At 44.7% G+C, this 15,850-nt stretch overlaps 1 protein-coding gene across 2 annotated transcripts in view; it reads right to left on the bottom strand.

Annotated features, from left to right (window-relative positions):
* ASAP3 (ArfGAP with SH3 domain, ankyrin repeat and PH domain 3) overlaps nt 1-15,850 on the bottom strand; it is a 92,986-nt gene that overhangs the window by 36,762 nt on the left and 40,374 nt on the right. For both annotated transcript variants that reach the window (XM_070950054.1, XM_070950055.1), the window contains exons 5-6: nt 15,516-15,565; nt 13,670-13,796 (exon numbers count right to left, since the gene is read on the bottom strand). In XM_070950054.1, coding sequence (XP_070806155.1) covers nt 13,670-13,796; nt 15,516-15,565 — 177 coding nt within the window. The remainder of the gene's footprint in view (nt 1-13,669; nt 13,797-15,515; nt 15,566-15,850) is intronic.

Here is a 15,850-nt window from a genome sequence, read left to right as displayed (position 1 = left end):
GACCATCAGACCATCATGGCTTAGGACCTGGTTATCTACGGGACTGCCTACTACCACCAATAGCCTCCCACCGGCCAGTACGCTCTCATAGAGAGGGACTCCTCCAGGTGCCGTCAGCCAAACAGTGTTGACTGGCGGCCCCTAGGGGGAGAGCCTTCTCTGTGGGGGCACCTACCGTCTGGAATGAGCTCCCCCCGGAGATACGGAGGATCCCAGATCTGCGCACCTTCCGCCGCGCTGTGAAGACCTTTTTATTCCACCAGGCGGGCTTGGCCTAATCTTTTCCCTCTTTTTAATATGTAAATTTTAATCTGTTTTTAAATTATTGGGGTGTTTTAATCTGTCTGGGCCAAAATGATTTAATTCAATTTTATCTGGTTTTTAAATGTTTTGTATCTATGTATTTTATTGTTTGGCTGTTCACCGCCCTGAGTCCTTCGGGAGTAGGGCGGTATACAAATCAAATAAACTAAACTAAACTAAACTAAACTAAGTACTGGAAGACTGCTATCATATCACCATCATTAGATAACTTACATTACTATAATATTACATACTGTAATAGCCATACTGACTAGACATAACGACAACTTCTTCAAAATGCCAATATGCAGTTAGTAAAAGAGATACTGAGCCAGCCCGTTTGTTGTTTATTCATCATCTAGTCAATTGAAGCCAATTTGTATATTATATAAGGGAAGAAAGGTAGATAACATTAGCAGATTGATAAAAAAAAAATTGAATTAGAAGCCTGACATTCATACAAGAGGAAAGGGCTTTGACTCTCTTTGTCAAAATCATTGTGTCCCTCTCTTTCTCTCAACCCAACTCACAAACCTATCATTTTGAGAGAAAAATGGATAAAGAGAATATTAGGTATTGTAAGTAAGAGATTTCAGAAGGAAAGTGTCACACATGCAATAAATGACCGATGAGCCCATCCCCTGAATGATTATAAATCCAATAGCTTATAATATAAAGGTGATGTTATGGTCCGCCAGCAGCCTGTGCAGCTGGCAGCAGAGTCGGACAGTGAGGAGGTTGGGGAGGAACATGGGCCAGTCCTGGAGTCTGGGGAAGGCTCGGACGAGGGCTCTGCATCAGAGGCAGAGAAAGAGCCATCTGGGAGGTACATGCTGCCTCCGGAGCCTCCAGAGTCGGACATCAGTGAGGCAGAGGAACAGGGGGAGCCTGTTCCCAGGGCGCACATGCGCAGAGCTGCCAGAAGGCAAGAACAGTTAAGACAAAAGGGGTGACTCCGGAATAAGGCTTGGAGATGATTGGCCCCTCCCATAAGACATAAAGGTGGAACAAAGCAAGATGAGCCTTTGCAGGAAGCAACTTTGTTTGTTCTGGTCGGTTTAAACTCTGAAGCTCCATTTTGACTTTGTGCTCCGTTTGGCCTTGCAAAGCTAATTTGCAATTAGGTATTTGGCAGCGTTTCAAGGGAGATAAAGGTGGGTGCTTATCAGCCTTATCCCAAAAGACTGTGGCAGACTTCAGTTGGACTATTTACAAACTGCTTAGGACTCATTACAGGCTGTGAATGATCATACTTCACAGCCGTTTAAATAAAAGAGGTTTTTTGGGACTAAAATTGTGATTTATGCTTTCTCAGGAAGACTAGGTCAGAACAGGTGACTTGTGGGGTCAAGAACCACAACAGACTTCATAAGGCTGCTTCCTTGCTAGATAGGTAGTCCTCGAATCACAAACACAATTGAGCCCAAAATTTCCACTGCTAAAGGAAGACTTGTGAGTTTTACCCCATTTCTTGCCACAGTTGTTAAACAAATCACTGCAAGTGTTAAATTAGTAACAGAGTTGTTAAGTCAATCTGGCTTCCCTGTTGACTTTGCTTGTCAGAAGTTTGAAAAGGGGGATCACATGACCCCAGGATACTGCAACCATCATAAATACACACTAGTTGTCAAGCATTTGAATTTATCTCACGTGATCGTAGGGATGCTGCAACACTCACTTTTTTTCAATGCAATGCCAACGTAGAATAGAATAACAGAGTTGGAAGGGACCTTGGAGATCTTCTAGTCCAACCCCCTGCTTAGACAGGAAACCCTGTTACCATTTCAGACAAACGATTGTTCAGTCTCTTCTTAAAAACTTCCAGTGTTGGAGCATTTACAACTTCTGGAGGCAATTTGTTCCACTGATTAACTTCAAATGGTCACTAAACAACTGGCTGTAAATTGAGAGCTACCCATACACATGATTAGTCCATTTGGCATGATGCTGCAGTACAATCAGTGAGCCAAGGGAAGCTCTCAAAAGAATTTCTGCTCTTGGCTGTCATTATCACGGCTGAAATGAACAATCTTGTACAATTATGATGTCTGGCCAACGACTCTTATTATGTACCACAATATAAGTACTTAGCCAGACCAAGATGCTCCCTTCATATTCTGTATCCTTTCCTGAAATAATCTCTCAGAAGCCTGAACATAGAAATACCAATGGAGATTCTCAGTCATCCGGGTGCGATTCAAGGTGTTGGTCATCACCTTTAAAGCGCTTCATGGCATGGGACCCGGGTACCTTCGAGACCGACTTCTGCCACCAATAGCCTCCCACCAGCCAGTTCGCTCCCACAGAGAGGGTCTCCTCAGGGTGCCATCGGCCAAGTTATGTCAGCTGGCGAAACCCAGGGAGAGGGCCTTCTCTGTGGGAGCCCCAGCCCTGTGGAATGAACTGCCCCTGAAAATGCGTAAGATCTCCGACCTCCGGGTATTTCGTTGTGCACTCAAGACCCTGTTGTTCCGCCAGGCTGGGCTATCAACATAACAATTTTAAATTGGGTTTTAAATTCCTGGGGTTTTAAATTGAGCTGAATTCATTTAATAATTTTAAACTATTTTAACTGGTGTTGTCTTGTGTTTTTAATAGGCTGTACACCGTCCTGAGCCCTTCGGAAGAAGGGCGGTATAGAAATAAAATTATTCTATTCTATTCTATTCTATCCAGGTTACAGTTGTCCCAAAGGTGCATTTTCAAGAGGCAACTGGACTTTCTGGTTTTTCTTTGAAGACATTTCGCTGCTCATCCAAGAAACTACTTCAGCTCTGGATGAGAAGTGAAACGTCTTCAAAGAAAAACCAGAAAGTCCAGTTGCCTCTTGAAAATGCATCTCTGGGGTAGAAATATCAGTTACACTGATATATGTAGTCCAGGATGAATGAAGAAGTATCACATATGTTAAGTTTGTAAAATATGCCACACCTGTTTTTTTTAAATCACTGTATACATTGTCCTCCTTGGTTCCCAAAGGCTATGGAGTATAATTCATTTTTTATTGTGATGTTTCAGAATGTAAAGTTCCAAGGGTCACTGGGAGTCGGGCATTTTTTAAATGGGTGTAAATAAGTAAACCAATAAACATTATGCAGACTTTTTCCCCCCTACTAGTTTTCATTCAGTTAGCTGTTCGATGTACAATCAGGGGTGGCTACTGGGGGTTCGCAGGGGTTCAGGAGAACCTTTAGCTAAGATTCTGTTCAGTTCAGAGAACCTCCAAATCCCACTCCTGGCTGGCCCCGCCCACTCCACCCCACCCCTCCCAAGAGTCCCCACGCGGCCAATTTTGGATGCAGGTTAGTGCAGGGCACACACGGAGGCTTGAGGAGGGTGAAAAACGGGCCTACCGGAAGTTCGGGAAACAGGTCCATTTCTGGCCTCCAGAGGGCCTCCGGAGCCTGGGGAGGCCGTTTTTGCCCTCCCGGAGGCTCAAAAAAAGCCTCTAGAGCCTCGCGCCCCCCCCCCCCACCGTGGTGCAGGAGGCTGACTATGCCACGCCCACCCAGCAACCAGGTAGAGAACCCCTTGCTAAAATTTTTGAAGCCCATCCCTGTGTACAATCCTCTCTGCAGCAATCTGCAGCCCTTGGCTTCCCAGACTTCAGTTAAACCCTAAAGGAAAACATGGAGAGATGGACTTTTACCTGGAGGTGTTTTAAGATTGAAAAGTTTTAGGTAACTAGGGAGATTTCAGAGCATGGAATTGTGGTGTAACAAAAATGACATCCATGGAAGCTTCCTCAGCACCTCCACGATTACCGAACCTTAAAACAACCACCAAGACAAATTAAAAAAACCCAAACCTGAGCATTAATGTTTCCATCCCTTGGTGCTTGCAGCTCCCCCCCCCCTCCGAATGCTCGGCATTCAACGCATCAAAATTGCCGTACGGTCTTTCACAAAATTGGGATTCTTTTTCCCACGGTAAAATACATTCTCACGGACATGTGTAGAGAATCCATGTCCCATCTGGTCGGTTCAAACATGCCAAGTCTTGTGAGAAACCCAGAGCAATTTTAAGAGTCGGACACAGTCCGTTGTGCTTTCCCCAACCATCACAACCCCAACCTCCCTTCCCTCTTTAGAACTCAACCAAATTCTTTCAGCCGGGGGAAGATTTCACAGTGACACAATGAAGAAAAAAAAGGCATTCAAGCAAAGCTTCTGCCCAGATGCCACCAAATGTTGCAATGGGGAGTGGGGGGTGTCGTCTCGCAGAAAAATCTGACAAGCAAGACTCAGTAACATCCCAGAGGGAGGGAAGCGTTGGGTTTTGAAAATGCTTTCTTTATAGCAGAGCTTTACAAGCTAAGACAGCCACAATATTTATGTCTTTCACGGTCTTCCTGCCAACAGTGTGACTAAATAAGAGTCCAGAGAATTGGAGATTCAGAAATATTAGAGCCAGGATAAGCCAAGCAAAAGGCTAAGGGAAGGGGAGGCATGTTTGGGAAAAACATGACTTATTAGCCTGGACATTCAACAGCTCTCATCTGCATTCGACTATAGCATTTCTCTGGAGGAAGGCCACTATGGTGTAATTTTGTTTAAATCTAAACATATATGACTGAGTTCTTGGGGATTTAAAGCTGGGCGTATGTGTTGCCTGCATACAATTTCCTTGGTTTGCAAAAAGCAATCGGGGCCCAGGCCAACTTCATTCATATTGCCCCAGATATGGCCTTATTTTAGTACTTATTTATTAGTACTGACATTAATGCTAAGCACAGAACTTTGACTGCATTTCTTTAAACCACCTGCATCCAATCCATGGCCCAGGGACCGCATGCAGCCCCGGATAGCTAGTAACGCGGCCCCACAAGATCGTAAAACTTTTAACATTAATGGTTTGATTTATATACATGAACTATATTGTATATTTCATATGCGGCCCAAGACAATTCCTCTTCAGTCAACGCAACTCAGACAAGCCAAAAGATTGGATAACGATGTTTTAAACAGTTCTCACTATTCTGGATGGAAACGAGATTTGCTTTAACCTCTCTTTCTCAGGAGTAGAGAAATGTAAGGTGTGGCATGCTGTTCTTGCACTTATTTAATAAAGAGGTGTGTACAAAGTCCTGTCACTCATCATAACATTCCTGTCTCTGGTGTTTTGAGGTCAATTTAGCTTCCGGATAAAGGGAAATATATATGTCCCCGGATAATGGTGCAAGATCCAATCTGGGTCGGTCACTGGGACCAGAGGTTTAGTCTTCTAGTTTCTGGATTCAATCAATCAATCAATCAACCAACCAATCAATCAATCAACCAATCAATCAATCAATCAGAACAGAGCTGAAAGGAACCTTGGAGGTCTTATAGTCCAACTGCCTGCTCAAGCAGGGGACCCTATACCATTTCAAACAAGTGACTGTCCAGTCTCTCCTTAAAAACCTCCCAATGTTGGAGCATCCACAACTTCTGGAGGCAAAGCTGTTCCACTGGGTAATTGTCCTCACTTTTAGGAAGTTTCTCCTCAATTCCAGGTTGCTTCTCTCCTTGATTAGTTTCCATCCATTGCCTTCCATTAAGGACCTGTATACTGCATGAGTCAGAAAGAGATCTGTGAAAATATTCACAGACCCCCCTCACATCCTGGACATAAATTGTTTCAACTCCTATACTCAAAACGACGCTATAGAGCACTGCACACCAGAACAACTAGACACAAGGAGTTTTTCCCCGAATACCATCACTCTGCTAAACAATTCCCTCAACACTGTCAAACTATTCACGAAGTCTGCATTGCTATTACTATTAATCTTCTCATGGTTCCTATCACCCATCTCCTCCCACTTACGACTGTATGACTGTAATTTGTTGCTGTATCCTTACGATTCATATTGTTTCCTAGTATGAGTCGATTGCTTATTTGTACCCTATGACTATCATTAAGTGTTGTACCTTACGATTCTTGACGAATGTATCTTGTCTTTTTATGTACACTGAGAGTATATGCACAAAAGACAAATTCCTTGTGTGTCCAATCACACTTCGCCAATAAAGAATTCTATCCTATCCTATCCTATCCTATCCTATCCTATCCTATCCTATCCTATCCTATCCTATCCTATCCTATCCTATCCTATCCTATCCTATCCTATTCTATTCTTGCTGTGCTGGAGCCCATCCTCAGGGAGCTTCCCTCTCTACCGGAATGTATGCATACACATAGAAGAACCCAAAGTACACATTCCGGTAGAGAGAAGTTCCCTGAGGATGGGCTCTAGCACGAGTCCAAAACTCAGAAGACTAAACCTGTGGTCCCAGTGACCAACTCAGATTGGATCCTGCAATTTGGCTTCCAAAAGTAAGAATTCAATCTCAAGGGCAAACATCACGAAGGCTGCTTCCTTATTGATGCTATATAATCCTTGATTTACAGTGAGTTTCTTAGTGACCTTTAAGTTACAAGGGACCCAGAAAAAGGTGCTTACAACACAAGACCAAAGTTCCACCACTCCTCCTTTGCATCATCTTATGACATTTTGAGTCCTCGGCAACCAACCCACATTTATGGCTATAAGTAGTGTCACATGACCGAGATTTATTATGATTTCTGGCCAAAAAAAAGCCCATTGCAGATAATGGTTCAATTAACAACTGTGTGCATGAGTGCTTGAACCCGGAAGTTTGGCTTTTTCAGCGCATGGCCCCGATGAGCACGCACATGTGTGACATTTCTGCACGAGCTTTTTGGCAGTCAGTGCCGAAATGGTTCGCCATCACTGTCATAGACATTGAGGAAAGCCAGGCCAGAAAGGAAGGTTCCAGAAGAGGGTAATATACTGGATTACCACTGCTTCCTACCTTTCAACACGATCTGAAGATTTTTATCTGCCCTCATTATAATCATTTATTTTACAATCAGACTTTTTATTCATTTTTACTCAGCTTCCCAGAGTCACCTCAAAAGAGAGGGGCATAAAAACTTTAATAAATAAATAAATAAAATCACTTTTCCTGTTGGTTACAGAGCTAATTTTAAATCTGGCCTTAAAGCAGGCGGGTCTAACCCATGGCCCCACAATATAGTAAACATTTATATAACAAGTAAGTTTGTTATTCTCTCAATTCACAATTCTCTCTTCCGTCAATGTGGCCCAGGCAAGCCAAAAAGTTGGACAAGGCTTTGGTTGAACAGTAGGTGGCAGCACACAACCAACCATATCTCAACTAAGCAGGTCAGGCCCAGTTAGGATCTAGATCAGGGGTCTCCAACCTTGGCAAGTTTAAGACTTGTGGACTTCAACTCCCATAATTCCTCAGCCAGTTTTGGGAGTTGAAGTCCACAAGTCTTAAAGTTGCCAAGGTTGGAGATCCCTGATCTAGAGAAAGTCATCCAAAGAAAATCAGGACTTCAGACCAAGTCTGAAAAATGTGCAGAAAAAGCCAATGATATACCATGTCTGTATTACTGCCAAGGAATATGTGTCTATGAAGGTCTTAAAGTTAGGGAGACTTTATCTCATTTTTTCCAACCAACTATCCACCTCGGATGTGCTGGAACTACAAGTCCTAGAATCCATAACCAATGTGCCCAATGGCTTGGAACTTTGGGAAATGTAGTTCTAACTCATTTAGCATGTGCTATATGAAAGAAGTCTGTTATATACCCTTCTCCTCTATGGTTGGACTTGGACTCCATTAGAATTCATGTATGACTTCCCATTGGAGTGCCTCTCCCATCTGCAAAATCCAGTTGCCTTTACATCAGTTGGTCAGATCTAATCATTTGGGGGAGAGAGCCAGTTCGGTGCAGTGGTTAAGGCAACAGACTAGAAACCAGGAGACTAGGAATTTTAGACCCATCTTGGGCATGAAGTCAGCTGAGTGACCTTGGGCCAATGATCCCTATCTCTCAGCCCTAGAAAGGGGGCAATGGCAAACCACCTCTGGTGGTTTCTTGCCAAGAAAATTGCAGGGAGGTGTCCAGGCAGTCTCCAAGAATCAGACACGATTGAACAGAAGAAGAAAAATCATTTTGGGGGCTGGTATGTTGTGGGACGCGGTGGCTCAGTGGCTAAGACGCTGAGCTTGTCGATCAGAAGTTCGGTAGTTCAGTGGTTCAAATCCCTAGCGCCACATAACAGGGGTGAGTGAGCCCCTGTTACTTGTCCCAGCTTCTGCCAACTTAGCAGTTCGAAAGCATGTAAAAAGTGCAAGTAGAAAAAATAGGGACCACCTTTGGTGGGAAGAGGACAGCATTCCATGCGCCTTCGGCATTTAGTCATGCCGGCCACATGACCTGGAATGAGCTCCCCCCGGAGATACGGAGGATCCCGGATCTGCGCACCTTCTGCCGCGCTTTGAAGACCTTTTTATTCCACCAGGCGGGCCTGGCCTAATCTTTTCCCTCTTTTCTTTTTAATATGCAAATTTTAATCTGTTTTTTAAATGATTGGGGTGTTTTAATTTGTCTGGGCCAAATTGTTTAATTCAATTTTATCCTGTTTTTAAATTTTGTATTTATGTATTTTACTGTTTGGCTGTTCACCGCCCTGAGTCCTTCGGGAGTAGGGCGGTATACAAATCAAATAAAGATAAAGATAAAGATAAAGATAAAGATAAAGATAAAGATAAAGATAAAGATAAAGATAAAGATAAAGATAAAGGTAAAGGTAAAGGTAAAGGTAAAGGTAAAGATAAAGATAAAGATAAAGATAAAGATCATGGAGACATCTTCAGACAGCACTGGCTCTTCGGCTTAGAAACGGAGATGAGCATCGCCCCAGAGCCGGAAACGTCTTGCACACATGTGCGGGGGAACCTTTATCTTTACCTTATGTTTGGGGAACCAGAACTTTTTGCAAACATGTGTTAGGCTGGGAATTCTGGAGATAGTTACCCAATCGCATCTGAAGAAATAAGTGGTGGGAAAGGTTGATGACATGAACGAAGCAATCCAAGGTTGAACTTTTATCCTCTGCTTTCTACAGGCAAAGCTCTCTGGTGGGATTAGCCTTATGATAAGATCACTGGCTTTCCCAGATTTGCTGAACTACAACTTCCAGGTGCTGATAATGCTAGGTTAGGGAAAAAGCTGTTTCCAACACCAGGCTCCAAGAGAGATGTCCGTTTCCATCAAGCCCCTCTGTCTGCCCTCCTAAGCTGCGAGTGAATCCTTGAGTGCTTCCATGTGCTGTTATTTATTTAACAGTGAAGCTATTCAAAGAGATGAGTCACCCTCTGGCCCAGCCCCAATCCTTCCACAGAACCCAGAAGAAGGAAAACACACAGACACACACACACACACAAATGGAAATCACCACCGCCTGGCATCACAAAACTCTTTAACCCTATCCAACTCCTGCAACGTTTCCCTAGCAGCCACAACTCAGCCATTCTTCTCTCTTACTTCTATACAGACTTGGATCGCTTCCCTTGAGTACCTCTTTAGAGCCAAAACATCCATTAAATCTCTATCAGGCAAACAGTATTGCTATGAGAGTTTCGGGTGGAGGAATAGTCAGTCCCCCTTTCTCTGATGAACGCAATAAACCTATATCGTGAAAACACATCTAAAAACTGCATTTAACTATTTCTCACTAGCTGCTCTGATAGGTAAAGGTAAAAGTTTCCCCTGTCTGACTTTAGGAGTCGGTGGCCATCTCCATTTCTTAGCCAAGGGAGCCAGCATTGTCCTAGGACCTAGGATGCTTCCGTGGTCCATGTGGCCGGCATGAGTATGCATTGAGGTGCACAGAATGCGGTTACCTTCCTACCGAAGTGGTGCCTATTTATCTACTTGCTTTCAAACTGTTAAAGAGTTCAAAAGGAGCTGGAGCAAGTAGCAGGAGCTCACCCCGTCACACGCAGCACTTGGGTCTTGAACCCTGGCTGTCGGCTTTCCAGTTGACAAGCTCAGCATCTTTTAACGCCTCCAATTTGCTCTGATAGTCATGTTAATAAGCTCTTCTCACATGAAGAACTGCCACTAAACAAATTAGCCTTGCTAAAGGCTCAGAATTGTGCTAACCTTGCAAAAGATGCTATTTCCTCCCGCCCCCAGTGGTTAAAACTACCATTTTGCATTTCCCACAATGCATCAGAGCCATGCTAAATTAAAGGCATTCTGGGAAATGGAAATTTGCCACTTCCCACAGCAAGACATTCTGGAAACTCCCCACAAGCTGGTAGTTTTGAATGTGACAGATGCTGACGTGGGAATATCAGAAGACTTAACATGAGAGAGAAAGTCCTTTCAGATGGAAAACATGTTTGCTGTCTTCAGAGACAGCGAGATCTTTTGGGCACTGACGAAGTCTTTCTGTTGAAAGCATTCTTATTTCCGTTGGTTGTCATCAGCGAGTGCAAAATGTTTTGAATTCCAAACACCCTACTTTGAGCGCCAATCAATCACCCTGCTTCATGTTAAAAACTCTGAGCGCAAAATAGGGTGTTTTCAACTATTCTGGAGGAGTTTTAAGCTGAATTTATAGAATTTCGAACTTGAAACTCCTCTAAAAACTATCAAAACAGTCATTTTCGTGCTTGAAATCAGGTATTTCTGACCCAGATTTTTTTTTCTCCAATTCACATCCCTTCTAATTAAAAGGAGACAGCAAAAATTCTAGCACATTTTTTTTTGACGGTTCTCATAAGGTCCATGGACAATTCTTAAAAGCTGTTCGAATTCAGTTCTAGTTTTAAGTGTCTACATAACTCCAGAACAATTATTTTTCTTCTTCTTCTTCACCCATTAAGTAATGTATAGTTTTTACTGCTTTAAGTATTTCAAATCACTTTCCAACTTGCCTCAGATTCGCTTAACAACCATGGCAAGAAAGGTCGTAAAACTGGACGCAACTCACTTAGCAATTGCCTTACGTAGCAATGGAAATTCTGGCCCCAATTGAGGTCGTAAGTTGGGGACTACCTGTATATGTAAATGGGGAGACATGATAGCAGTCTTCCAATATTTGAGGGGCTGACACAAAGAGGAAGGGGTCAAACTATTTTCCAAGGCACCCGAAGGCCAGACAAGGAATGATGGATGGAAACTGAACAAGGAGAGATTCAACCTAGAAATAAGGAGAAATTTTTTGACAGTGAGAACAATCAGCCAATGGAACAGAAGTTGCCTTCGGAAGTTGTGGGAGCTTCATCACTGAAAGCTTTCAAGAAGAGACTGGGCTGCCATCTGTCAGAAATGGTGTAGGGTCTGCTTGGGCGGGGGGTTGGACTAGATGACCTACAAGGTCCCTTCCAACTCTGTTAATCTGATGTATGACAAGTCTTTTTTCACAATAACTGTACCTATTTACTTTAATGAGTCTGTCTTGCGTGCAATAGCTCGGGCAGCAAGCTGAACAAGTCTGAACGCATAGACCCAAGCAAGGTTTTGTAAACCACCAGGAAGTAGCCTTAATGTGCACAGTATACAAAACATTCAGCCTATTGCAACAGAGAGAGGGGGGGCGGGGAGAGGGGGGGAGGGGAAGAGAGGGAGAGAGAGGCAGGCTCCTTGGTCTAAGTCAGGGGTCCCCAAACTTGGCAGCTTTAAGACTTGTAGACCTCAACTCCCAGAATTCTCCAGCCAGCATAGCTGGGAGTTGAAGTCCACAAGTTTTAAAGCTGCCAAGTTTGAAGACCTCTGGTCTAAGTCAAAGTCGTTTTTTTGGCAATACTACAGATCAGGTGCTCCCTGTAAGTACACACAAGTCATCCTGCTCTGCAAAGCAAACAGGATTTGCAGAATGCAATTAAAAAAAAAAAATAGACATTTGCCACAGAGAAAAGGGAGTGACTCAAGCAGTGTTGGTTGTTTAGATCCAGGAAGAGACCCAATCATCTAAATATTGGATTGGTTATTCAATCAAGAGAGTTAATACACTTTTGGGAAACGGTGACTTCATGCAACGGATTGGGAGAAGGCCAGGAGCAAGCAAGGAGGGTATGTGCAGCAACCCCAAAATGTTTCCAGCTGTTTGGATACTATCCAACCCAAGGAGGCCAATTTACCATTAGCCTGATTTCATCTCCACCCTTTGTCTCCCATCTCCATTAAGCTCTTTGGCTAAATACAGTCTCAGCTAGAAAGTGGTATGGACATGTCCAGAGAGCAGCATCTTCCACCGTGGCCAAGACTGCCTACCAACTAGAAGTCAATGGCCGGCGACCTCACAGGCGCCCAAAAGAGAAATGGCAAGACACCATCAAGATATGCAAGCCATGGGCCTGTGCAAAGTGATGTTCAATGATCTGAAAAGCAGACCCTGCACCTGTGGGAATACGCTGGGACACTGGTGGCGAACCTTTTTCTTGTCGTGTGCCGAAAGCATGCACGTTCTGGCACCCATAATGCAATGCAGCCCCCGTGCATGCACAGATGACCTCCCCCCATGCTCCCATGCCCCCATGCAGATGCACACGTGACCCCCCCACATGCTTGGGCCTAGTAGGCCTCCCTGCAGCCCCTTGGGCCCAAAAACGGGCCGTGAGGGAGGATGCTGCACACAACCCTGCACCCCCACGCATACATGCGCCTTCCCATGCATGCATGCATGTCTCCCGCATGAGCCCAGCCCCCCCGCACATCCCTAAAATCAGCTGGCTGGTGGGAGGCATGTGCGCATGTACGGTAGAGCTGAACTGGGTGATGGCTTGCGTGCCCGCAGAAAGGGCTCCACGTGCCAGCTGTGGCACACGTGCCATAGGTTTGTTTTATATTTTTTTAGCTTTCTAATTCCTTCTGCCTGTCCTTCCATATGCTGGTCTTTGATTGCGATATAGGTTGATTTGATATTGTATCTTGAGACAGAAGGGGAGATGATGCTCCCACCTGCGAAAAATGGGTCTACCGGAAGTTCCAGAAGGCCAGAAATGGGCCCATTTCTGGCCTCCAGAGAGCCTCCGGAGCCTGTGGAGGCTGTTTTCGCCCTTCCGGAGGCTCAAGGAAAGACTCCGGAGCCCGGGGAGGGCAAAATCGCCCCTCCCCGCCATGGTGCAGGAGGCTGACTAGGCCGCACCCACCATGGCCACGCCCACCCAGCAACCGGGCAGAGAACCCCTTGCTAAAAATTTTGAAGCCCACCCCTGCATATTGCCCCCTATAATTTGGGTCATCATTTTACGAACTTCGGAAGGATGGAAGGCTGAGTCAACTTTGAGCCGATCAGGATCAAATTCCTGGCACTGAGCAGAGTCAGCCTGCAATACTGCATTCTAACCACTGCGCCACCATTGCTGAGCCACCAAAAAATCACTGCGGGGTCACCAAAGTGTTAGCAAGCCCACTGTTGACTGTAAGCATGCAGATGGGTTGTCGATTCAGATACAACGAAGTTATTCGCTGGGGCCGAAAGTTCTTTTCCGCCCATAGAAGGCACTTATGACTAGAAGAAGCCGTTTCCTACCTCACACATCTGCAGCTGGAAAGTGCGACGTTCCTTCTGCAGGTCCTCCGTGATTTCGGCGGCCGAGGGTTCAGTCTGGATGACTCCAGATATCTTGGCTCGCTCCTTCTCCTTTTCCAGCTTTGCTCTAAGGCAACAGAGAATCCCAGCGGCAACATGACAGACAGGGTTGAAAATAATTTATGATTGTATGAACGGTGTGCGGGGAATTCTACAGGTGGATGAGGCTGCAATCTGTCTGTAACTTGCGGTCGTATTTTAATACAGATTGCAATGCAGGGAAACGCCTTAAGGTCTGGATCAGGCTGTGATCTACTTGGCTCAATCCAGGTCAAAAGACGGACTGGCAGCTGCTAATCATATGGCGGCCTTTCTTCAAGATGCCAAGATCACGTTGAAGCATTTTACCACAACTACAGGCGAGTCCTCCACTTACGAACACAATTGAGCCCAAAAATTTATGGTGTCAAATGAGACATTTCTTAAGTGAGTTTTGCCTCATTTTACAACCTTTCTTGACACAAGATTCTTAAGTGAATCTCTGCAGTTGATAAGTTAGTAACCTGGTTGTTAAGTGAATCGAGGTTTCCCCAAGGACTTCAGAAGGTCCCAAAAGGGGTATCCCGTGATCTTGGGATGCAGCAACCATCGTAAGTATGAACCAGTTGCCAAGCGTCTGAAATTTGATCACATGATCATGCGGATGCGGCGAAGGTCATAACTGTGAGAAACGGTGGTAAGTCGCTTTTTTCATTGCCGTTGTAACTTTGAATGGTCACTAAATGAATTGTTAAGTCGAGGACTGCCTGTATCTATCCCAGGGTTTACCCACGTATTTTTCCCAGATCATTTTATTTATTATTTTATTTATTTATTTTATTTATTTATTTATTTATTTTTATATGCCGCCCTTCTCCGGAGACTTACAACGCGTTAAGCAATAGCCTTCATACTTTTGTATATTTTATACAAAGTCAACTTATTGCCCCCACAAACCGGGTCCTCATTTTACCCACCTTAGAAAGGATGGAAGGCTGAGTCAACCTTGAGCCTGGTGAGAATTGAACTCGCAGTAATTGCAGGCAGCTGGATGTTAAATGCTGCCTTAGTAGGAGGCATTAGCCTCCTACGCCACTCAAGTTCAGCATGCAAATGATACCCTCAATTTGGGCCGCGCACAGCTTTGGATTCAAAGAGAAAAAGCCAGTTCGGTGAATACCCTTTTATGGGCATTTTCCTAGACCAGGCGTCTCCACACCAGGCAACTTTAAGACTTGTGGACTTCAATTCCCAGAATTCCTCTGCAGGAGTTCTGGGAGTTGAAGTCCACAAGTCTTAAAAGTTGCCAAGTTTGGAGATCCCCTAGGCCCATCAACCACTCCTTACAGCAGTTGCTTCTTCCCTGAGGATTGCATGGCTGCTTTCCGGAATAGCAGTGCCATCCTGAGAAAATATGTGGCATAGGTTAGGCCTATAAGTACCTGTCTACAACTTCTTCATCAAAGTGTGTCTCCAGGGATTGCCCTGCAGCTGCAGAAGACAACAAAGCATTCCCAGAAAAAAAAGAAGTGGCTGTTTTAAGAAGTGATTGACAGGTATTAGGTAAGTATCCAAGTGTTCTTCAAAACACTTTTTTGCTTTTGGGATCCATAGCATTTTATTATCACTCTGGCCAGGAAAATACCGGATCGCTCAGAGGCACGTTGTAAAGGACACTCTCGTTGGCTGGCTGACCCAAATCCCACAACCTCCCTTCTGGCTTGTCCACAACAAAACACTTTTGTTTAGGAGAAGATGGAAGAATAAATCCGCTCCCTGCCAGAGGCAGTAGGGGTTGGTTACTCACACTTTGGTCTCGTAATCCTTCCAAGCCTTTTCAATTTGCTTCTTGGAATCCTGCCCAGGGAAAGAGAAGAAAGGAGAAGGAATCAGCAAGGGAGTCACTGGAGGAAAAAAACACGCACCCATATCATGGGCCAAAGTTCCTCCTGCCCACCCCCTACCCCAAAAAACCTGCAAACACATATTGATCCCTGCATTGATGATATTTGAACCATCCCCACGAGGACTGGAGGCTGGAAATCTGGGTTTCTCAGGCACCTTCAGAGCAACGAGCCACAGTGGTGCAGTGGTTAGAGTGCAGTCCTGCAGGCTACTTCTGCTGGCTGCCTGCTTCCTGCA

The sequence above is a fragment of the Pituophis catenifer genome, unplaced genomic scaffold (genome assembly GCF_029215685.1).
Source record: "Pituophis catenifer annectens isolate HBS135680 unplaced genomic scaffold, rPitCat1.0.hap2 SCAF_9, whole genome shotgun sequence".
NCBI lineage: Eukaryota > Metazoa > Chordata > Lepidosauria > Squamata > Colubridae > Pituophis > Pituophis catenifer.
The sequence above is the reverse complement of the archived record's forward strand: the minus strand, read 5'-3'. Positions and strand labels throughout refer to the sequence as shown.